General features: G+C 34.5%; 2 protein-coding genes across 13 annotated transcripts; one reads left to right on the top strand and one right to left on the bottom strand.

The window, feature by feature from the left end:
- Nucleotides 1–3180: 3180 nt before the first annotated feature.
- LOC148606145 (uncharacterized) lies at nt 3181–6262 on the bottom strand. 3 transcript variants are annotated; one of them, XM_088545964.1, is made up of 3 exons: nt 6221–6253; nt 5289–5312; nt 3181–4696 (listed from the first exon to the last, which is right to left on the bottom strand). In XM_088545964.1, the coding sequence occupies exon 3, from the start codon at nt 4660–4662 to the stop codon at nt 3388–3390; it is 1275 nt and encodes a 424-aa protein (XP_088402090.1). In that variant the 5' UTR covers nt 4663–4696; nt 5289–5312; nt 6221–6253; the 3' UTR covers nt 3181–3387. The 3 variants fall into 3 exon arrangements, 2 of the variants coding, with proteins under 2 accessions (XP_088402090.1, XP_088402089.1); XM_088545963.1 differs by lacking the exon at nt 5289–5312 and having other exon boundaries at nt 3181–5078; nt 6198–6262; XR_015915309.1 differs by lacking the exons at nt 3181–4696; nt 6221–6253 and adding an exon at nt 4938–5078 and having other exon boundaries at nt 5289–5361.
- An 816-nt stretch (nt 6263–7078) lies between these two features.
- LOC148606146 (tripartite motif-containing protein 2-like) lies at nt 7079–24345 on the top strand. 10 transcript variants are annotated; one of them, XM_088545958.1, is made up of 4 exons: nt 7079–7157; nt 9415–9481; nt 21599–23126; nt 23571–24345. In XM_088545958.1, exons 2-4 carry the CDS (start codon nt 9432–9434, stop codon nt 23574–23576), a joined length of 1584 nt encoding a protein of 527 aa, XP_088402084.1. In that variant the 5' UTR covers nt 7079–7157; nt 9415–9431; the 3' UTR covers nt 23577–24345. The 10 variants fall into 10 exon arrangements, with proteins under 10 accessions (XP_088402084.1, XP_088402080.1, XP_088402088.1 ...); XM_088545954.1 differs by having other exon boundaries at nt 23754–24345; XM_088545962.1 differs by lacking the exon at nt 9415–9481.
- The last annotated feature ends 1236 nt before the right edge of the window (nt 24346–25581 follow it).

The raw sequence follows: 25581 nt of genomic DNA on the forward strand, positions 1-25581 counted from the left end.
GTGAGTAGTTAAACAAAGACATAAGTAAAATGTAGTAGTCTTTGTAAGAATCATGCAAATTATGTAATATGTGATACACCCCAAAAAAGGCTACACATTTTTATTTTCGTTATTAAGTTGCTTTATAGGTCTACATGATGATACCTATCATTATTCATTATGATCTGTCTGCTCTTAGGAGATAATTCACATTGAAAATCCAACTGTTTCTTTTGCATTTTAGTGCCATTTACAGAATTATCTCCCTTAATTTTGAATTCTACAGTACATTCTATATAATTTATATCTCTTATGAACAAAGGTTAGATAAAAACCCACATGTTAAACTTCGGTTTACTAAAGCACTTAAAACAAAATATAAAAAATAGAAGTCTGTAGGTTTTCAAATCATGTATCACACTTTGCATGATTCTTAGCTGAAGTTCTACTTTAAGAGTGACAAGAGTGGCTGGATTTAGATTTTGAGTCATAAAAAACTGTAACTGATCTTGTAAAAAAAATGCTTTTTAAACAAGAAACAAAATGGAAATTAGAACTGTAACATAAGGATGGGTAATAAAAGTAAAATTAAGGACATAATGAAAAGTCACAGCAACAACAGACAAATCTATACTAGTAATTATTAACAAATTAGACCCTTTCATGCTATATAGTGTGAAAAATTCAAAAATTGAACAAATAAAAACTGGATACTGAAGTGTAAAAACAACTCATTTTGTCTAGAAAATACAGATGAAGAGTACCTATATGTACAGTTGATGAATCTGCTGGCATGGTAAACATATAATTACATGTACATGTACACAATACTGAATAGCTACTGATAAGTACTGGTGGACATTCATACAGGTGAAATGTTAAATACCAATCCATATACAATTCTGATACTGCTGATAGTAGAGATGATTCATGGTGAAGATAAATACAGGCCTACCTAAATATGACTTTGGGGCCTACATACCAGTATTCATGCCATACTTTATTTTTACCTAACCATAGTCCTTTCTGAAATCAGATCTGTATTTTTGTACTAAAAAAAGGACTTTTTCCGACATTATCAACCTTGTCAAAAAGATACATCTCCCAAAGTTCCAATTTCATACACAATTTTCTAAAGTGAAACAGCTAAATGACTAACTTAGAGTCCAGTTATTTGTAAGTGATTCTGAATAAGAGATAAAATTACAGTAAATGGGCTTTTGAAATGCATGGATCACCTTCTTTCTGATTTTTATAAAGATTGCTATTAACTTCAGTTTTAAATTTATAACCATAATTTGGTGGTAGTATGAGAAATGACAATGAAATTTAAAGCAAAATTGGAGTAATGAGAAGTTAAAGCAGCTTGATCATATAACTAAGTTAAAAAATAAATTGTCTTCAAAATCATTTTTCATGTATATGTAAAATCTATGCAAGTAAAGTTTAAAGCATTTCATTCATTAAAAAGAAAATACTACCTTCATAAATACATATCCACATATTTTAAAAAGCATAAGATAGTAAGTACAGTTCCATCCAAGGGATGGGTAATATAAATATATATAAATACAAAAGTTTGTATACATGTTTGAAAAGTTTTAAGAAAGTAAGTACAAATCCACCTAAAGGAAAGGTAATGGAAAAATATATATACACAAGTTTGTACACATTTTTGAAAACTATACTTGAGTATGTTCTAAGAAAGTAAGTAAAAATCCGTCTAAAGGACAGGTAATGACAAGAATATAACGGAGACAGATGGTTAAAAAAGACAGGTAAGTAATAATAGTAATAAAATCAGAGACAAACAGGAGAAAACTGATCTTATGATAACTGATATCCTTACATCCCTAACTTTCAAAGTTGAAAACTAGAATCATAATTTCTGATGCAGAAGTGTATTAAACAGTATACACCATAACTGGATTCATTTTGTATGAAATGGTCTCGTGGATGGTTAGAACTGAGTTCTACTAACCAGGGTTAGAAGGAACACTGCTTAAATTGCACAAATGACTACATGTATTTTTCAAATACATGTATATGTACTGGATAGGATTACACTTTAAATGTAACTCATGCATAGCTATGAATACATCAATCTTAGAGTAAGAACTTAATCTGGTTTCCAATGATTGACTAATGTACCCTGAAATTAATATTACTTGTAACTTTATATAAAGGAATTAGCAGTACATTATGTTTAGATATGAATAACACTATCCAATTCAATATTGATTGATTATTATTATTGAAACTATAAATGAAAACATTTCATTAAGGAATGTCCTAGATATTGACTTTAGCTGAACCTTAAGACAGTTATAACTGTATCATACATGTTCATGCACACTAGTGTCAACAATAATTCTAATTTGTCCACTCTTCACAGTGGAGACTTTGTGAGTTGAGCCACAGTGTCTCCACCTGACACCATTTCAAAATATTCTTGTGGTGGAATTCTTCTATTTACACGATAAATATTTAATGATTTCTTTTTTTTAATTTAAAAGCATTTATTTGAAGTTATACACAGAAAAAAAATAATGAAAAATATTGTAATTAAGCAATTTTATCAGGCTTGCTGGTTCAGATACCATGTAGCCCTCAAAGAAGACCAGACAATATTTTTACATGTATAAACATTATTCAGTACAAAATATACAGAAAATCTGAAAATGACTTTATATTAATTAGGCAAGAGACTAGGTTTGTTTGCTGCTAGCCTAAAATGAAAGGAATAGTTTGTGTCGATTTCATGTTTGAATGAGACAAGGCCAAAAAAATAATATGTCTGTTTTCATGCTACACTACCTACCCTTGGTTTTTCGTGCCTATGCCAAATACTTTATGGCCATTTTGGCTCAAGCACTGCTAAAGTGTAAATTGTTTTCCTATTAACTCAAAGTAAAATGTTTTTGAAGAATAAAATAATTTCCTCAGCTGAGGAGGGTAAAAGTACCTGGTACCGTCTCTTAATGAAAGGCCTGCCTACCTACCTACAATTTTTTTCTTGCTGGTAGCAGGAAACAAGACTATTATTATTTTTTTTGCCTTAATGATAAGAGAGGCATAAAAGAGTGGAAACTGCCCTAACAAATCTAAGGAAACAACAATTTGGTGGTTGGCAAATACAAATGGAAGCAGCTTGGCCTGACAAAGATTGGAACATTAATTCCATGGCAAAGTAAAACAAACTATTGGTATCTGGCCTTTATAGTCTTATAATCGTTATATATGAAACATAAAATTTGTCATAAATGGACTTCATTATAAATAAATTGGCTCTAAAAATTAACTTACTGGTAGAAAGCCAAATATCTTTCTCTAACTGAAAAAAGCTTTTTTCCATCGAAATTTCCAATTAAAGTTTTGCTTGCATACTTTAGAGGAAATAATTCATGATCATTTAAGCCATAATACATCCCCTGGCCATGACCTTACACTTCTAACTTGTAATACCTGTGGGGGCTGAACTTTTGGGTCGTACGGCTTATAGTTTCTTTTTGTGAAAAAATTCAGTAAATCATTTAAGTCATGAGCTCCAGTGTGCCATCTCCATTCCATTAATATAGCCTGAACATCAACAGTATCAAAAAATTTCTGACCGCCCAAAAAGGTTTTTGTTTCATACCCTTCTACATCTATTTTTAAAACAACCTTTTTAAAATTAAAATTTGGCAATTCTAACAAATCATCTAATTTTGCTGTCATTACCACATCACTGTATTTTCCAGCAACAGAGCTTCCTTGGATTTTCTTTTCATTGCTATCTTTCATCACAAATGTTCCTCCAACATTATTTAAATCCTTCCCAAGTTGAACCTTTTCACGAGCATCTGATAATGCATTGTGTATAATTGTAACTTTTTCTGTAAACTGTTTACCATCCACAGATGTTCCAGCACTAACAGACTTGCATAGCCGCTGCAAATTAATGGACAGTGGTTCGACGGCAATTACCTTCCTACCTAGCTTAGCAACAGACAAGGCAAAAACACCAATATTTGCACCAAGGTCAACGAACTGTAGTTCAGGGTCTTTTTGTAGCAATGAAAAAACAAGATTTACAAAACCACCTTCCCAGTGCCCTGTATTCATCAGGTCTTTACTGATCCAAATATCCTCTCGTGGATTATGGATGTATATTGGTGTGCTGCCAACTTTGGTTTGTAAATTTGCCTTTTGGAATTCTCTATTTGAATGACAAAATCCTTCGTCATGAGTCCAAGTCTTCCCATCATGACTGTATGCTTTAAGCCCATCAGATGAAGCTACTTGAGTTTTCCGCAGTGTATCCTGCACATCTTCAGACAGATATTTCTTTGTTGTGGGTAGCAGCTTCTGTAGAAAGTTTGGTTTTTTAGTAGTTAGAAAAACCCTTTTTTGATTGCGGATACTATTTATATAAAAGGCATTTTTTCCTAAATCATTTATTTTGCCAGAATTCTTCATTGGACTTGCAAACTTACCAAATTGATTTTTTCCAACTTGAACATTTTCCATTCCAGGATTTGAGAACCTATTTAAATTTGTTTGAAGCTTGTCATAAGAGCTATCTATGGAACTTTTACTATCTTGGGGTACCTCGACCCTTACAAGAGTATGGCGTCCGATTATCCAGCCAAAAACAGTACAACCTACTACCACAAGAACTAAAACAATTGGCTTAACATTCATGTCTTCTTTAAGTTGTGTGCCTTTCTCCAAGCAGCTGATAAAAAAATTGTCAAGAAGATTCAATCATTAAATCAATGCTGCAAAGAATGTGACATTATTTCAATCACAATTCAAAATTCTTGATATACATGTAAATGATGTTGTACTCTAAAATGCCCTTTCGTCACTTATTTTTATACCTTTCCTTCTAAAATGTATAAATTTATTCTAAATGACAAAGTCAGTTGGTTTCGACAGCTTTTTTCCATGAATATTGTAGAATCACAATGGCTTAGTCAAATTCTGGTAATGATAAATCATTGTATCCAATGAGTGACATTAATGATGATCAGTTGATTTAGTTTCCAGGTTGACTATCTACACTTATGAAAAGTTTAATCCATTCACTCAACATTCAAACAAGAAACTGCCAACCCCTGTAACATGTAGCAAAAACAATATGATGTTTACACCCAAAAAAAACTTGTGTGTAATGTGTCATTTTCAATTTTGCAGTTTTAGTTTTAAAGACAATCATAGCTTTGTTTTACTGTGTATAGAAGAGGAACATAAACATATTTGGAGTGTTATGTCTCTATCATAACTTGTGTCATGCTGTGCTTAGTTATATGGCACCAACTACATACCTTTTTTTAAATACTGACTACAGAAAAAAAGATACGAACTGTACCGAAAACTGCAATACCGCAAGGGTACATATTAGCTTACCGGTGTACCTGGTCCATGCTCCCAGTTTTTAGTTTTTGTTTGTTTGTTTGTTGGGGTTTAACGTCCGAGCAGCAATATTTCAGCTATATTCAGATAATAAACATGAAATGGATGATAAAATGAACATGAAATGATAAAAAAAAGGATAGGTCACAAGGACAACAGGGTCGACAAATTTTGATTGCCACTACAAAAAAGGGAGGATGGGTAAGGTTGGGCAATTTAGCCTCCTGTGGCGGAGCGCAAAGGTTCCTACTCCTATCGAATACCACAGCAGGGTTCTTTAACGTACGAGGAACGTGGCATCTTTCCCAACACAGTGCACCACTATGGTTTGCGGTCAGGTTTTCCGTATTATAGCCTGACAACCCCAGCATGTAACATGCCAGGGGTACCCCATTCCACCACCTGGGGCACACATCCCAGTTGCTCTGTGGGCAGAGCGCCTAACCCCCCGGCTAGGTTTCTGAGCACTATTTAGTCGCCTTTTACAACAAGCTTAGCGCTGCTGCAGGCCAATTCTTTTAAACACCCTGACCTGCACGGGGAAAACCCAGTTTTTAGTGGAGTCCGAGTTGCTCATTTACTTTTGTTACTTTGTATGTATGATTTTAGTTACTTTATGTTCTTTGTTGTGTATGTCTGCTTTCCATGTCTGGTCTTTGTCCCTGGATTACATTCTTTTGATTACCGTTATAACCTTGGTTCCCTTGATTACTCTTTGCTTTTAGTGTGAAATGAAAAGTTACATAAACGTATTGGGGGTGTTCTGTCTCTATTATAATTTGTGTCATGCTATGCTTAGTTAAATGGCACTAACTACATACTTTTTTTTAAATACTGACTACAGAAAAAAGATACGAACTGTACCGAAAATTGTAATTCTGCGAGAGTACATAATGGAATAGGGAGTGAAGTAGCATGTAATATAAATTTAAAAGTGTTGACTCGTTTCTTCGGATTGTCGGACCATCTAAAGATCGTTGAAACGTTTTTTTGTTTTTGTTTGTTTGCTTTTTTTTATTTTTTTATTTTTTTATTTATTTATTTTTTTTTTTTTTTTGTGGTTTGTTTTGTTTTGCTTTTTCCACGAAACATAAACCCAGCGAAAAATGTTAAACGACTTTTTTCTTATATAATATTGGAAATCCAGGAGTTGAACTTGTAAGTAATGAACATTTACATGTATGTGTATTTTAAAAGTAGATAATCGGTTTATGTATTAAATTTTTAGACCTTATTTGTTAGAAGTTATTTATAATGTATCGGTAAAAATTGGTAAACACAGAAACTAATTCGGGAGAATGTGCTTGTCCAAATTGAATCATCTGAGAAAAAAAGAAAAACAACACAAAAACCGTCTACCATCCCTAATCTGTTCAAAGCAGACACTGCTGTAACCAAACTGAACGGAGTTTGAATATGTTTTTAAGACAGGTTTATAATTAACGCTTCTTGACAAATAATAGTCTTTAGACTAAATATATCGAAAAACGTAGCGAATTTAAAACATCAAATACGGAAGTGATGAAGTAGATCATTGCCCTTAGGGTAGTACCGTATAACTGCCGAACAAACAACCGGTGAAAGTGTAAACATGACGTCACGATTCCCTTTTATAGCAGCCGACACTTCCAATCAAGTTCTCGTCTGCATCAATCAATTACCTAGATAATAAGCACATGCGCATGAGTCCGCTGTGAGGGTTACCGAATGTGATTCTTGTGGAAACCTCTTGACATCATCCAAAATTTTGTAATGATCGGAAATTAGTAGGAGGTCTGAAGGTACGTTGTTTTTATCAGAAATAACCAGTTTTGCCAGGTTAATTCATCTCTATACATTTTATAATGAAAGCACTAAATAACATAACATTTACCACGTGTAGGTTTTAAATTAATCTTAAAACTTCTCTGATCTGTTCTGAGAATTACTGACACCATACTTATTTTAAAATACTAAAACTGTTATTGATATTTTCTAGATTTCTGCTGCATGGACCAGCTTAACTAACAGCTAACCTTTTAGTAGATGACCCTTGGTTACAATTAACCCGAAATCACGAGTATTGCTGCACTTTTCTCCACAACCTCATATGACTACTATCAACAGTGACCCCTTCTGGATATGATAAATGTATACATGTTAATGCACATAAAACAGGTTGCACATTAAACCTACCTTTCCATTTACTTCATCCATTCGATCAATATTTTGAGAGAACACCAGATGTATTTCCTGAACTTGCCTGGCTCTATTCACGACCTTTTTCAAGATGGTTACGGACACAGACCGCCAATTACAATTCATGCAGAGTGCCATATCATCATGCATACACCTCCATGTAATGAAATTATTTGAAAACCTATTCTTTTAAATTTGTTATAAAGGAAAACTGGTCGTGTTGAGCAATGTTTGTTTAAGTGTTTTGAACGTGTGTATTGCATGTGTCTGTTCAATGACGAATACAACAAGAATTTCAAAAACAACAGATGCTCCATTCATATCCTGCTCAAAATTTTTCATTGACGATTTTTTCACTTCACTTAATAATAAGCCATGGTAATTATTATGCATTCTTAAGTCTTATTACATAATTTGGATGAAAGCCTCAATAGAATTCTTAGATATTTCTAATTATCAGCATGAGATGGATGCCCCATCGTTACGTAATCGATAATTCTCGCACTCCTCCCCACTGTTTTGATGAACTCGTGTCATCAGTAAGCGTAGAATACATACAGAAACGGTTTCCATAGAAATCAATATATTTAGCAACAGTTTCTGTATATACATGTGTTTCGCGTTTACAGTAAGAATTTGCTCGTCTTCACTTTTATCTCTTACTCGTGTCAATTATCGATAACTGTTTCTATTATTCCTGATCGATTTTTGTTCGCTGTCAGCAATGTGCGATTCATTGATATGTATTTTTATGGTACACGTGAAACATCGTATTTTCTACGTTCGGTTCGTTCTATGCAGCGTCATGAATTAATGCTCGCAATGAAAAGTAAAATGTGTAATTAAAGAATGGTTTTAATAAATTAAAAATATGTTTCGTGAACAAGAGCCTTGATATACCAACATTAATCATAACATCTTTGAAAATCATTTATATCCAGTTACGTATTCAAGGGATCCAGGATATGCAACCCCCTTTTTTTGCCAAATTGTGTTATTTTTTTGCAAACTTTTGAACAAATATAAGAAAATGATAGCCAGGATCATCTTTTCTTTAACTTTTTTAATTCTCCTCTATAAATCAATCATGACTTTTTTTAAGTTCCGGCTTTATCCAAGTTCTGCCTTTTAAAACTGGAGAACATGTATATATATTATTATAAGCCAACAAAATCATAAATCGTCATACTAGAGGATTTTGCAAATTTGAAGAACAGGGTTTTTTTCATTACGAAAACTGGTGTTTTTTCCTGCAGTAACTTATGCCATTACCACGCGAAGCACAGTCTCTTTCAATCTATTGGCTAAGTTCTTCATCTTTGCCGAAAACAACATTGAAAAGCCATATTAAACTGGTTATCAAAGCCATTACAAACTGTTGTAAGACATTACAATACCTTTCAGATCGTGACTGTTTTAAATTTGTGCACAGTGTATCAACGATATTTTACTGCATAGGAGGAGATGCATGGACAGCGAATCTACATGGTCCTTAAAGAAATGAAGGCATACTTGCCGAAGTAACGTATTAAGGACTAAAAACTACTTGTTTTAATTTATGCACGCAAAACTATGGAAAAGGGGGAAAGGGGAGGGGAAATTCTGGTTGAAGAGTGCACCTCTGTATATAGTTTCAAAGCGTGGAAATGGAACGGGCCTTATATAATGGGCTAAACAGAGAAAGAGAACGTGATGTATTGAATTCTAAATCACCAATTTAAATGTTTATATAAAATCCTTAGAATTGTTCAATAAAATAAATGCGAACAGTATTTGTTAAAGCACTTCGTTGAAAAATGAAATTGTGTGAAAAACCTCTCAATACTTAACTTTTATGTGTATTCTATTTCCACCATTCAGTTTGTGTAGCTGTTGAAATGTCTAGCCCTGCAGAGTCTGAGGATGTGACCTCTACTGAAAAATCTAGGTAAGAGTTTGATGCCTCTCCACAACTTCCTCTGAATGCCGCCACCTAACAAAAAGCTATCCAAGTAGCTGGCTTAGTCTGTTACCTCTCCTCCAAATCTTTCCTAGCCATTTCTCCTAGAGAGACCTGTAGCCGGTTTAGTGCGTTGCCCTTTCTCCAAACCCTTCCTAGATCGTTACTCTAGCGAGTCATATTTCCGAAGCGTTTTAATTTGGGGTCACTTCTCCAAGACCCATCTTTGAATGGCCTCCCATAATTTATGTGATTTAGCGAACAACTTTTGGTTTTGTACTCTCCTAGCTGTAAAAGTCTATGCAGAATGAACCCACCTAATGACTTACCTTTCTAAGGCAAAGTATGTCTTTCAATAACCCTGTCTATTAAGCTCCGAAACAGCGTCCGACGTTCGAAATTCGCTGCAGCCAGCCTTCTCAGAAAATGCAAGAACCTTGCAAAGTCGAGAAAATGTGAATGATTTTACGCGATTTTATCTAATTGTCAAAGGACGCTTTACTTAAATAATGTCAGAGAGGCCTGTCTGTAGCGGTAAGTAAGCCTACAACATCTGCCCCTGAACGACTCGATCTAGTGAGTTAGTCTACGTTGTGTCAGGTTTTGTACCTCCTGTCTGCAACATCTGTACCGAACGACTCAACCTAGTGAGTTAGTCTCCATAGTGTCAGATTTTGTACATCCTACCTACAACGTCTGCCCCAGAACGACTCGACCTAGTGGGTTAGTCTCCATAGTGTCAGGATTTGCACCGTCCTTCCTACATGTATAATGTTTGTCCCTTAACGACTAGACCTAGTGCGTTAGTCTCCATTGTGTCATGTTTTGTACCTCCTACCTACAACGTCAGTCCCAGAACGACTCGACCTAGTGAGTCAGTCTCCATGGTGTCAGGATTTTTACCTCCTACCTACAACGTATGCACATCAACGACTCAATCTAGTGAGTTGGTCTCCGTAATGTCAGGATCTGTACCCGCCTACCTACAATGTATGTCACTGAGCTATTCGGCCTATTGATTTAGTATTCGTAGTATTAGATTTCTAACTCCTTAGTCTACCCCGAACTTCTCCGCTTAGTGAGAACAATCTACGTAGTATCTTATTTGAATCATCTCACGAACCATAACAGCTGTCCTGCCTAGCAAAATTTGTTGATTGAGTACTACAGCCTTCTTTTGCTTAACTCGATTTATTTTTTTTTTACCGTGCAGGGTCTGGTTATTCTTGTTTAAAGTTGCTGTAAAAGCATTTTAATTCGTGGATTCTAATTTTCGTGGATTAGGGAAGAAACACAAGTTTCGTGGTTTTGAAGTTTTCAGTTTACACATCAATGGAAATCTCTTTTTCTTTAGTAACCTAATTGGTACCCCGTGAAAAATAGAACTTTCACAGTAGTAGAGTATAGTTGTAAGGTAATACGGGTTCTTGGTCAGTATCATAAGCGACCCTATGATTGCTAAGAAATTTGTGGATCGGAAATATTACTCGGGCTTCCAGGTTAAGTTATAAGGATACTTTGCAAGATTATCCACAGTATTGCGATGACTAATGTGAACTGTTTGGTACATCTTATTACCAACAGGCAACGCATTTCTCTGATTTGTATTTTTAATATCTAAATGGCCTCTGATTGCCAATGTACAGCATTAGCATTCGTTTGGTTTACTGTCTGCAAATGTCACTTCTGAATGACATATTCAGGCTGTGGATATATATACTGAATAAAAGTTGACATAGGTGCTTTGGCCCCTCCCCGTTTTTTGGGCCTGTCCCGGGTCGGGAGTTTCTTGCATCTGTATGTCTTTTTTCGTTTTCACCTTTAATTATTTTTTGTGTTACTTGAGCAGTCTACTCTGTGGTATGAAGAATTCCTCTTGTTCATTGAAGACTACTGGATGGCCTTGGGCTGACATTTTCATCCCGGTTGGGTTATTGTCTCTTTGACATGTATACACCATACCTATCCTCATTATATTAGAGAGTTAAGGATTTGTATAGACTTAGAGTCCTGTTTTTTTAAGTATACAAAATGTAGTTAGCCGAAGAACAGAATGACAATGCCAATTTCAACGACATTCTCAACGATATGTATTTTTATATATTTTTAAGAGGGAGCATATTATATGTATTTAATACATAACCAAGAGTATTTTCGTTTTAATTATTTCTGCTTTTTCGTTTTCGAGTTGTTGGACTTTGAACACAGAAACTGGATGATGGGCGTATATCATTCGTTTACAGTAGATCTGTTTATTTCTACATACTTTCTACTGTTATAAATCTGTATGGATTAAGTACACTTCTGCTATGAACGTTAAATGAATTTCTTTATCTCTTTTTTTTTCATCTTAGATATTAATTGACTTAATTTGCTATCGGGAATCAATGGCTCTTGCGCTCAATTGCGTATATAGCCGCTCGTTATAGTAGAGTTCCTTGTGATCAATTTTGTTTTCTTTTGCATCTGGGAATACCAACATAAGCGTCTTTTATTTGGAAGACAACCCTGTTTTTCAATACCTGGGAAGATCCTTGATTTTAAATCTGATTATTTTAGGCAGCACTTGATTACAGGAAGCTTTTAACTGTAGATAACTTATCTAAAGATTTATTTTGAGAAACAGTGAGTCATTTTATTCTGACGTATGCGCTGAAAACTTCAGTCAGCCCGTCTCTCAATAAATTCATTTTAATAAAGAAATTGTTCATAACTGTTAATTTCAAATGCTGAATGAGTTCAATTGTTTATGGAATATGTTTTAATAGACCTAGTACTTTAAATTATTCATAATGTACTAAGATTTAGTATTGAACCTTTACTGCAGAAACCATCTGATAGTTTGAATCGCCATAGATCGAGGGACTTATCTTTTTTGATGGGATATTTCAAGTATAAAATGCATTTGTAAGATATGTTAAAAAATGCAATTTCCCTGCAGGAGCCTTTTGACTAGATCTGTATTGATTGATACACGTGCAATGTTTTACTAGTAAAATAGTTCCTGACCACTGCACGCATGATAATGGAAGCTGATTGTATTCATCCGCAGTAACCCTACTGTTCACCGTTCATATCATTCCATTAGTCTGATTTTCGAATTTCATGATTTTTGTGAAAAATTTGCAGAAATACGTATTGGAATATTTTTTAAATGGATGATACGGAGATAATTCAAAAAATTGGAAAGAAAAGGTAAGAAAGCATCTGGAAATCAATTCTAAAGTTATACATAGGTTGTAAGTATAACCAGATGTGGTATAGGTCTGTAGATTTGTAAATTGAAGCAAGATCGCCGTAAGATGATAACTCGATCATCTTTAGCAGCCATTAAGATCTAGATTTTCTAAATATTCCATGCATAATCTAAATGTTTGAAAAGATAGTGCAGAACAAACATTTATTAAAAGTTGGTAAAGTTCGAGGCCCGGTACGAGGTTAATTTCGGTTTAAGACGCACCTGTTTCTGTTGCCTTTACATGACAAGAAACTTTTGAATTAGACTTACGTGACTTTAGTAATAGTTGCATACTTATAAATGAAGTCTATATAGTGACTTTAAAAAGAGGGGTGCTGAAGTGTATGCGGAACAACGAGTGGCAATGTTTTTTTTTATACGTGATGTCAATTTTTAAATCGACTTGAGTGCAGTGGGTCAGTGTATGGCATTGGTTATAATAGCAGTATTGATAAATGGTTTATCAAGTTAACTATTTTACAAGAAATTGGTGATGAGTCCTTTATTTCATAATTGCATCTTTTGAACTGCTTTTTTTACTGAACTAAGTAACAAAGGCACATCTTCATTTCTTTCGTGGCATGACAATTCTGATGAGAGAAAAAAAATCTAAAAAAAAAAAAGGATTAGTATTACGCAGGATGGTGCCATATGTTTATGAAAAGGTGGTTTCGATCAAGATTTTTTTTAAAGATGGAAGTTCCATTTTCTCATTTGTTTTAAACGACTGGGGTTCTACCCGACTAACTTCCCAACCCCTGGATCTGCAACTGTCTATGGTTGACTGCGACAGACATGACCCGACGAAAATACTAGAAAAAATCTTCGAAGCCATTGTGTATTTCACTTCATGTTCATAAGTGACCATCTAAAAGTCTAATCGTAAACACTCCTTAGTAATTGCCAGTATTGCCCTCTATGTTTTCTTTAGTTTACGATGTTCTTTTGTTACCTGTGGATTATGTCATGCGATTACTGGGTATAATTACTCACTGCAGGAGTATTCGATTCATTACGTAGGAATGTTGGGAGAATTTACATTAATTAGACTCTAAAGTGAAGAGTGCTTGTAATGATCAGGTGTCTGCAAATCTGTGTACAGGAAAAGATAAGATATCATGATTAAAATAGATTATATACATTTCACAAACAATTCCTGGTGAATATTTCTTTCTGTACCACATACAACCATTGTCCAGACTAGTTTATTTCATTTTTACCGTCGTAGAAAGGGAGAGAGTAACTTATTTTTACTGTTGACAAAAAATAAGGGTCGACTGTAAAATATGATACCGTCTATATATGTACATGTACAAATCATCGAGATAAGTTCGTTACTGACCCACTTGTTACATCTTAACATTGTGTTGAACATTTAAAGAAAGGGCTAGATATTTAATTGCAAAGATTTAAATATATTAAACTAAGTTTTATTGAAAATGTGAAAATATACACTAGAAATGATATTCTATGGTAACATAGGTTCCACAGTTCGAAAACAATCAATTTAGGCCACATCAATAAGGCTAGATCTATTCCACATATTGTGAGGCTGGATCGTGAAAGGTCAGAATGCATTCATAACTTTCAAGACTTAAACAATTGTAAACCATTATTTGCCCTCATTTGATTCTCTTGTATCTATATATCCAGGATTTTGTTAATGATATGAAACGTAAAAGCTTATCACATAAGATTGGCAGTTGGATGTAGAGATGGGTTTTCTGTATTTGCATTAATAATGGTTTCAATATAATTATGAACACACCGGGATCTTAACTAAAGGACTAGCAATCAGCTTCGAATGTTGTGACCTAACCCTGGTCAACTCATGAGCTAAGTTATTCTTTTTGATGTTTTCGTGAACTTTCATAATTTGCGTTCAATGAATCTGATCGTTTTGCACACACAAAAAAACTCCCGAAATACCCCGTTGTGACCCTTTAATATGTAAGACATCTTTGAATGTCAAGGTTACGATGGATGCTGGGTGATAAAAAAATCATAGGATAATATACATGTTACATCGAGTTAATTAATTTGATCTGTTAATGAGATAAATCATATCAGTCTGACCACTGGTGTCTGGAAATGTGTACTCTTCGTAATAAAACATGATAAAACGGTGATAACAGTCCCGACTCTAACATCTGCCCGTGATTACAGCCTGTCAGAACTAAGGCAAGACGGGAGGAGGTAGGCAAGATTGTTTCGTGGAAATGGTATTTAGTTTGTTTTTATTGAAATGAAATATCCGTAAACATTAACAATCATTCAGTGTTTAAATTCAGAGAAAATAAATTATTAATTACCAATTGGAAATTATTATTATTAAAACGGTTCACTGCGAATTGTGTTCGCCGTGAACTTTCGTTTCTGATTTTATTTTTATTTCTTTCCTGCAACCTAATCATATAACATTAAACGTCGCGCAACTACGAAGCCTTACGGCTACACACATCCTACCCGCCATTAAATTCAAATGTTTCCCCCCTGATAGTAGCAGTTTGTCAAGAAATATACGATATTCATAAGAACAAGAGAGTGGGATTGCCAAAGCTACAAACAAGAGAGAAATCAGCATCTCTAAACAAATTTGAGAAAAACAAACAACGTGAGGATGCTCCTATCGTTCCGTACATTATTATCTTTCAGACACTACATCTTTCTTTATGAAAGGGTTCTATGCAACGATTCATTTATTTCAGGAGATCAAAGTACGTACTTTGTAATTAGTTCGAGTTGTCCGAGATTTCGACTAATCCGAGTTCGACTTCAAGGTTAATTAACCCTGATGTCTCGAAGTCAACTAATTAGTCGGAAATTTGATTGCTTTATTACAAACCATGATCGAAGTATGTTTTAACAACAATTAGCATGGCTTTTAAAAGTTATTTGTTGACACTGTTTAATGTTTGATTTGTTTATTTAATTAATTTAAAATTGCGTGTGTTGTTAAAAGAAACGATTTTATTAATAACATGTCGGAATTTACACAACAGTGATATCGGATATTTTGATATTTTAAAAAATAAAAAAAATACAGATGAATTGTAATGGTATCTGACTATTTAATGAAACATCAAACAGACGATAGTAAGGGTATTTCAACGACTACATTCGTTTCGCTAGTGAATTCGAAATTTTATCGTAATATTGTAGAGCACATGGTTTGACGATAATCCTGATTGTGATCAAACAAAGCAGCATGTTATGAACTATGATGTTTTTGATTTAGAAAAAATAAAAAAGGAAATTTCACTCGGTGCCGTTCAGTATTTCAAACATGATATACAAAATACAAAAAAAAATATCTTCCGGTATGAAGCGCATGACATTAAGAAGTACCGTGTAAAGTGAAATACGTATACATGTACAAGCAAAACAAATTATGTAAATACAGACACAATCATGGGTCAAACTACATGTACTAGTATTTCCGATTTATCCTCAACCTCGGATTACTCGAACCTCGGATAACTCGAACATTTTTGCATGGCCCCTCGACTTCGACTTAACGAGGTTCGACTGTATTTCTACGTAACATAACAAAGTGTACATTTATAATCAATGTTTAATTCACGGGGATTGTAAAACCAGTTCATTTTTGTCATTACAACATAACCATCCTGTTGTATGAGTAAGACCAGGTCTTGTCATCGCATTGTGGGGTTAACGCACAGTGAAAGAAACAGTGCCAAATTCTTAATACGTCAGACGCTTTGTTAATTCATACGTAAACTAATAGGAGTAACTGATAAAATCAAGTGCGTGCTTGTATTTCTTAATCAATCAACTCCATTTTTCCTATTTATAAATCGTGATGGAAGTGTCGTATTTTAGAAGCCGTTGATAGCGTATTTATATAAAAAAAAGTTATTGTGATAAGTCTATAGTTTATATAAAAAGAACAATACCTTTCTCTCCAGTCTGTGCCGTTAACAAACCTTACACTTCCCAGCAGGTACAGTCATGTAGATCTTAGCTTGTTAAGTACTAACTTTAGTGAAAGTCAGGCAAAACATTTAAAAAAGGCTATTATGGGGCCAAACTTTGCACAGGGCCTTTTTCCCTTTGTCAAATATGCAGCCATACAAATATAAATACTATGCGGGCTGCTTATTTGATAGAGGGGAGCAAGCCACTTTTGATGTTGTGTACCGTGGTACTTGTTATAATTTAAATAATGTTTAAAATATATCGTAAATCCTTATCACAATATATAGACTATAAGTTAAATGGTACACTGAAACAAAAACTCTGTAATGGATTTACATATATTTTGTTGGGTGTTTGTTTTAAGGAAAAGGGGTCATCTTCTTTTTTTTCCAATCTTTCGTTGTTCGGTAAAGAGACTTAAAAAAAGCAAGGAAGCTGTTTTTATTTTCTACCAACAGAACTGAATTTCAAGAGATACTGTAATACTGCTGTTGTGTATAAATAAATCACGGACCCCAAAATGCATTCTTAGAACATACGCGATCTAAGATTTTCATTTAAGATATTGGTTTACACTTAAAATTCTAATATTGCAGTTGAGTGTGTCCACCCAACGGTTTCCAAATGATAACTTTACAAGAAATCGAACGATTTTTTTAAAACTTTTACACACTCCTTCGTTCAAAATATTGGAATGGAAAAGGCCCATCACTCCTGATTTTAATGTCCACAGCAGTTGACCAATCAGAAATATTCGGGCTTTCTCCCAGTAACCAAAAAAAGGCTTAGTAGTATAGCGTAAATGGCCGGGTTGTGGCACCGAGCTTTTCTTCAAACAGTTATGACGAACACAAGGTTCATTATATAACCCTGACTTTCCGGACAATTAAATGAAGTCCTTCGTAATGTCTTTAACTAAACATGCTAAAAGCATTCAACGTTTATTTCTATAACCTCGCAAAATTGGGCGTTTCTCGGTTTGGTCAGGTGTTGATATGTTATACTTTTCAATTTTAAAAACAAAGACTTAGTATATTCACATTCATAGTCCATAGCTATTATTCAAGCGGTAAGAATGGCGCGCATGCCCAGTGTAAAACATATACAAGTAGCCATTCACTGTTACATAGTAAATCACGAAATTGTACCCAAAAATGCATGTCAATAATATCACCTTTCAAATTCAATAAGTATGTCTTGCAAATTTGCTTTTATTTCCTGCATACTCGTGCTTATAAAAATAGCTATTTGTGATTAATCGCTTAACCAACTCGTCACTTGCTGTGATGACAAACGAGGTACTGTCACCAAAATGATCTGCACTGCGTAGTACTATCTGATTCCCGCCAAAAGACTGGTACGGAGCCAGCTCGATCTAGATGTAGGCAGCTGTCTGACCTTGCCCCGATGCAATCACTGACGAATAACGCCCAATGATATTCTTGTAGCCTACATATTTTTCTTTATATACTTGTGTTTTTGTTGAGTGGTGGTAGTTTGTAAACAAAAGCATTTTGTCGTTGTATTATGGCCGTGGTAGCGTAAAAATGACCAAAATTTTTGTAGAGTGGTAAGAATATTCAACGTTATTAGCTTCAAAGCTGAAATTGCTTCGATTGGCTGCTTTTGAATAACTGAAATTAAATTGCTTTACATACCTTTGCTTGCTTTTTTCACATATAACTTGCTACGCAGTAAACGTGTCGCTGTTTTTGCAGAAAATGACTCTGATGGATTATAATGGATTAAAATTTCACTTTCTCCTGTGTAAATGAATCTGTCATCATGTAGTAATTAGTGATTGATTACGTCTGGGTAGTAGCCTGGATTTCGATGCCTACTTTGAAGTTGCAATTTCCTTGCTAAAAATATTCGTAAATTAACAAAAAAGTTTTTTTTATTTTGGCACTATTAGTTACTACGTTTCTTTATTAATTGAACTGACCCTGTGTACAGATAAGTATTTGGTTCATTTTTTGGTTTGATTTTTAGCTGTTTCGTTTAAACGATTTTACAGGTTTATAAATAAAGATCGAAAACTTGATTCAGTTTACTTGTTCGCCATTTACTGATTAAAAATGATGGATGATCGATGCAATCGATCTATTTGTTAACCGTTCGCTGTTGTTCATAAGCATGGCTGATATATGAAATGTAATAGTTTAAAGCACGGGCTATAACTATGTTCCCCAAACGAAGTTGGGGAACATGTTATTTTTACTTCCGTTTTAACATTCTTCTCACTTCTAAATTCTGTCTTGTCCGCCCATCTCCTCAGAAAGAGCTAAATGGATTGAAACCAAACTTGGCACAAAGGTTTTGAAATTTTAAACATAGCCGACGTCAAAGCTTTTTAAAAAATTGTAAATAATAACCAAAAAATAGTAGACGGTTCCTATGTCCCCACAAGGGCTTCCCATCGGCCAAATTAAAATTTAAAGGGTGGCGGCCATTCTAAGATGGCCGTCCCTCAAAAATTAATTTTTTTCCATATTCAAAGAAAATTCACGAAGCCATAGAAGATTGTTTAAAGGTGATTTATCAATGGTGGAGCAGGAAGAAAATCCTGTTACACTGTGCATAAGAATTTAATCTAGTCCTTAATTTATTGTGAAACGCGTCATCGTACGGGGCGCGGGATTAGTCAAAATTATCATTATTTAAGGAGGTCCTTGATTATTTTCAAATTGTAGAGGTCAAAAAATATTTATATGAAGGTCCTGAAATCGAATAGTGGAGACCCATAAATAATTAAGGACTTCCTTAAGCAATGATAAAGTTAACTTATTCTACGCCTCATATCTTCGTCCATTTGTCAACTTGAATCTTTATTGTAAGAAATCAATTTTCATTTTTAATCATTTAGCAGATACATGCGGAATCGTTTATTAATAAATAGTTTCTGAAATTCAAAAGAGCATCGACTGGCATTGGAATTTAAATTTTCGAAAACGATTCGGATTCCTGAACGTTTGACGACCTATTTCATATGCACTGAATTCAACTTTTAAAGGAATTCGATATGAAAGCTCAATATTTTCAAAATAAAAATAACAAAATAATGTATCTTTAATATATTAGCTTGATTTTCCTTCAAAGCTAATCATTGTTATGCAAAACATAATTGCTTGTCGGACAGACGCATTTGATACAAAACAAATGTAAATATAAGAGATATTCCAACAACAAAATACCAAGGGCAGATAATCATACCAAAATAACATTTTTTTATCGTGTTATATCATCTCATATCGACTTTATGAAAACAGGAAACTAGTTTCGAAGGAGTATTCAAAGGCACTAGTTGATTTTCGTCTGTTGTTTAGGGACCTTTTGAAAGCCTTTAAGCTCTAAATTAATTCTAAAAGACTAAGGTGCGATTGTTTAACCTGCACCGATGTACTCGTTTGGATTATTGTTATAATGAACCAATTGCCGAGATCACAATATGGACTCATAACTCTTGCAACAACATTATCAGAAGAAAATATGGCCGCACTACAACTTCCGGTTCTAAGTAGAGCGACGTTTCTGAGGTAAGACCGGCGTTGTGATATTTCACTTGAGGACGTAAATGATTTGTTTTGAGTTTTTATTAGGAGGAGCATTTTCTGTCTGGCCGCTTATCTATTAGTTTTGGTCCAGTGTTGTTTCCTCTTGGTCTTAGTGACAAAAATCCGGATTTGGTATTTTAGAACTTTCTAGCAGTAAAAAAAACTCTTTCAACATATACCATTATTCAACTTCCTGATTACAACATTGTAACCGAATGTATTATGTCCTCTATAAGCATTTTGTTATATTTTCTTTGTTGTTTGTGTTTTACTTCACAGAAAAGATAAAATGGCTAGTCAGACTTTAAAAAAGTGTATGTTAAAAATCATGTTTAAACTTTTTTTTCAAATTGAGAACGTACATTTACATTTTTATTGGTCTTTATAATAAATGCAGTGACAACTGGTACAGTGTTTCGAGTAGTCTCACATTACCATATATGCTTTTGTTAAACAGCACTTCGTACTGTCTATCATTTTGATTTGTTCATTTGAGTCGAGTGCAATTTGACTTCTTAAAGCGTATGGAGAGATGGACTGTCCGAAAATGGTCCATTTGTGTAGTGAGTAGTTTTTGCTTTGATGTATAAACAAAAGATTTTAAACCAAGTCAAATGCTCTTTTAAAATAAAAAATGAAAGCATCGATTCGCATCATCTTTCCATTGTTTCTGAGTAATTCATAACATTTCAATAACGTACCAGGATAAAGAATTGATGTTGTGCCAGATACACTGATATTCTTATCATTATTCGGCAAAAGCTTAGCTGCTGTAACAGCACACTACACAACAATGTGGCGTCAGACCAAATGATGTGTGTTGTGCAGAACATGAACGTCTTTTGCGAAAACGTTCTAAATGAGTTTAAAAGTGAATAAGAATAAACTGGTTGGTTTCTTTAATTATACATATTAATCAAAGTGACTTTTTTGATCAGACTTACACATTAATTGTGAGGGTCTCGTAAGCACTTTATCCAGGAAACTGATGAGAAATGAATATGGTTAAAACGTAATTTTTTTTTCAAAATAGTTACACATAATAATGTCATTGAAACATTTTTGCATGTATATGGGACTTTGCACTATATATACCCTCGCGGCATGTTCATTCGCGACTGTTTAATTTAATGAAGACACATGTGTACCATTAACTTAGGTACATGTTAGGGGCGTAAGTATTATTAAAGGTTGAACATAGCCAGAAAGTCTTGGAGATAAAACTTGGAAAAAAATCAATATTTTCATGCAAAATGTTATTTTTTCCCCATTTTTAGATGGGTACGTCTGATCCGTCTAATATGGACTACGCATGTGAACAACACCATAAATCTTATACCTTGTGATATTAATAGATTTCTTTTATTTTTTTAGGTACAGACGAAGGTTAGACAGAGAACGATACCATACAACGTCCATTGATTACAATACGCTAAACAATATGGCGAATACAACAACATCCTCAGCCTCGCCTTCATCATCGTCCGGAACCGGAAATAAGCTTGCACAAGAAATCCAGGACGAGTTTCTACTGTGCAAAATATGTCTCGAAGTTTACAAAAACCCAAAATGTCTTGACTGTTTGCATACATTCTGTGAGGCTTGTATCGATAACCATGTGATGTCAGAATGTACTTACAAGAAATACAGCGATTATAGAGAATTTACCTGTCCTTTATGTAGAAAAAGAACCCAATTACCGCTAGGTGGTGTTAAAAAGCTTCCGGACAACTTTTTAGTCTCCGGCTTGAGTGAATTAGTAGGTAGACAAAAACCCTCTAAATTTCCTTTCTGCGATATTTGCAAACTAGTCAACCACAAACACCGGGAAGCTACATCAAAATGTTTAGATTGCAATAAATTGTTATGCAAATCATGCGTCGAGCTCCACAAAGAAACGAAGGTCACTAAAGGTCATAGCATTTTTGATGTCGAAATCGAAAAAGATATAGAATGTAAAGAGCATTCGGAAGAGGTTGTAAGATTTTATTGCGAACCATGTGAAACGTGTATATGCGTTCTCTGCACCTTCAACGAACACAAGGATCATGAAATTACACAATTTTCGGAAGCTGTGATAAAATATAAGGAGACCATCCAACAACTCCTTGACAACTGTAAGTCAAAAATAAATGCTTACGACACACAACTTACTTCGTTATCAAAATGTGATACCGTCATCAAAGCAGCCGAACAATCCATTCGGGATTCTGCAATTCAATTTATAAGTGACATTAGAGCAAAAGAAAAACAACTTATTGACGACCTCCACGAGTTTTACGGAAGCGAGGTCATGGACTTTGTATCGAAGCGTAATGATATGCAGGTAAATGTTGACAGTCTTAAAAGTACATGTAACCTTACAGAATTGGTATTGAAAGGAAAAGATATAGAATTATTGTTACTGAAGAAACAAGTACAGGAAAAGCTTTCGTCGCTGTCAGATATAGAATTAAAAGACTTACCATCAACTGTAAACAAACAAATATCTTTCGCTCCAGGAAACATGGATTTCGGACAACTACATGAAAGCGATAAGCCTGTTGGAACTGTCAACACACCACGCCCAACTGTATCCAATGCTCCTCAAAATACCATCCCACCAAAATTCACTAGAACAATCAGTGTGCAAACGGAAGGAGAAGCTCCGAAAGAATTGCCGGACACAATAGCCGCATATGTGCAGACGGACTACTCAGCAGGAAGCGGAAACGACAAATCTATTGGAACGGATATAGTTGAAGTCACTGAGAAGGGAGTTAATACACGATCTCGCAGTCTGCAAGGTTCAACGTCCCAGGTACAGAGAGTGGCATCTGAAGATAACGGAAGTGGAACAGATGTCATTACAGATGGCGCCGCTCGTCGGCAAAGGAGAAGGCGGGAGCGTCCGAAGATTGAGGTATCTGTTAGACCTACAACTTATGCTTCAACTTTTACAATGGAGACGCCTAGCGGAGGCTCCACGCTTATGTATAGCAGCAGCATTGATGAAAATTAGTAGATTGTTAACGCAAAAGCATGTTTTACACGCCAATTACGATTCAAGCTATGTAGCTACTTGCTTTCTTCTCGTGCTTGCTAACCTATTACTATATTTTTGTTATCTGTGATGACATATATATTATCCAAATTTAAAGGAATGTCTTATATTATCTATGAGTGCAATATTTTAACGGAATGGAATCTATTTCTGGATCTAATTGACTGCTAAATCTTCGATTCGTTCGAGCTGAATTACTAATGCTGAATGCCTGCTCCTAACCTGTTTTTAGAAGATTACGTTCAGTAGTTTTGTTTGGCCTGAATTTTTGTTGGCTTTAATATGAAATGCACTATTTTTCAGACTTGAACTTGCACACAGCAGCGGATGAACATGTAAAGTAGTTAGACCGTCAGCGGAATAATCTCTTAGATGCTATGGATGATGTTTATTACTTGTTGCCAAGACAACAACTTTCATTGTTTGTTACCATGACTACACGACGCCATTACTAGATAACTCACAAAACCGTTTGATATTTTTCAGTCCAAAGAAAAGTCAAAAAGCTCCTGTGTTATTGCGTAAAATCAAAAGATCATCGGATGAACTCTGTTGAATAAAGACTTTTCGGAGTGTAAAAGCACGTACATGTGAAGAACTCCAAAAACTAAATATTTGATTTGAAAAGTTTTACATTCTAAATGAAAATGACTGATATAATGCTAAAAGGATCAACGTTGTGGATGTTTTTACAGTAAATACAGAAAGCTTTCATTTCCAAATGAAAATTCTTTCGATGTTGCAATCAATATTCAAATATTTAACACTGCGCATATGTCAGCTGGACTTCCTGTTGGTATTTATTTATTTCCTGTTTGATATTTATATAGTTATAGGCTGCTTTAAAGCATTTAAATGTGATAATAAGTGATATACAGTAGATTAAGTTATTTATTTAGAATCTGCACAATGTAATATATCAGTATTTATACGAGTGCATTTGTGATAGTATCTTGAAGTTCCGGTTAAGTGGGACCACGCTTATACGGAATTGTTGGTTAACTCTGAAGAATATATTGTAGAATCATATCCATGTAAATAACACATATGCCAAATTTCTATTAAATGTAGTACGTTCTCGTTTTCTTCTTTTTAAAAGAAAATTATCCATACAAGTACATCGAAGTAGACGAGGGGAATTTATACTGATCCATGCACAGCGGTATATTTGCGATTTCGACATTCTTTTTTATCTCCTACCATGCGCAGTTTCAAATCTTCATTCTTTTTGTTGATTATTACGGGAACGTCCTTCGCAAGTTTTAAATGAGTGTTGTGAAATATTTCTTGCTTCTATTAACCTTTCGGAATTATTCCTTCACGAAGTGGTACGTTATTGAGTCTCAGAGGAGATTATTAGCGGAGAATGAATATTAAAATCAAAGTGCCTTCTTTGTGCTTTCGAAAGACTAAACGTCTTGTGTAATATCGTTATACTGTAATACCACCGCTCAAATGAAGATTAATCGCATACGAAACAAGAAGGAGGTCAAATTAAAGAGCTTTTTATGGGTATTTTAAACGAGTATTTATCTTGATGAGAAGAAGCCTTTTTTATTTCGTTGCTTCACGAGATAGGACATGAAACTAAACAAGAGGCCCCCAAGAGCCTAAATCGCTCACCTGATTAAAGTTTGTCTTTCAAGGGCAATAAAGTTAACAAGGAGTTGTCCAACAATTTTGACTCTAGGAGACTGTGGTAGGGCTATCATAAGCATTCTTTCAGTGATTGAAAGTTTCTTTCTAACTATTATAGTAATGAAGATTTTGGCAGAAAACTGTAAAAAAAAAACATTTTTCATCTTTAAAGGGCAATAACTCTTACAATGAGTCGCCTGCATGACAACTTTGATCCCTGAAGACTTTTGAAGGCCTTATAATAAGAGTCATTTCAGCAGTTGAAATAATTTGGCTAAATCTAACGGTTTTGGGGGTAAATGCGACAAACTACTGTCTGACCCCTACGTTCTATTTTTAGTAACGGTGGCCATGTTTTTCGACAGATCAAAAATCCCCACATCAATGCTGCGCAGGATACCCATGGAGCATTCATACCAAGTTTGGTTCCCATTGGTCCAATGCGGTCAGAGGAGAAGATTTTTGAAAGAAATATCATTAAAAATAGCAAAACAAAACGTTGAAAAAGGGCAATAAACCCAACATGGCTTAACAGATTATAATGAAAATTTTACCACAGATAGATCTCCTAACGCTGAACACCTGTATTTGTCAGAATTTAGCTAAATCTAACGGTTTTGGAGATATATGCGAAAAACTACTGTCTGACCCCTATGTTCTATTTTTAGTAACGGTG

Source organism: Perna viridis, chromosome 9, assembly GCF_037379345.1.
Source record: "Perna viridis isolate PV_CMFRI_1.1 ecotype Kerala chromosome 9, ASM3737934v1, whole genome shotgun sequence".
NCBI classification, from domain to species: domain Eukaryota; kingdom Metazoa; phylum Mollusca; class Bivalvia; order Mytilida; family Mytilidae; genus Perna; species Perna viridis.

Coding starts and splice junctions, on each gene's coding strand:
- LOC148606145 (XM_088545963.1), bottom strand. CDS start 4,662: ATGAATGTTAAGCCAATTGTTTTAGTTCTTGTGGTAGTAGGTTGTACT.
- LOC148606146 (XM_088545952.1), top strand. CDS start 20,094: ATGAACCAATTGCCGAGATCACAATATGGACTCATAACTCTTGCAACA. Junction 20,207..21,598: donor AGTAGAGCGACGTTTCTGAG/GTAAGACCGGCG, acceptor TTATTTTTTTAG/GTACAGACGAAGGTTAGACA. Junction 23,127..23,753: donor GGGAGCGTCCGAAGATTGAG/GTATCTGTTAGA, acceptor GATATTTTTCAG/TCCAAAGAAAAGTCAAAAAG.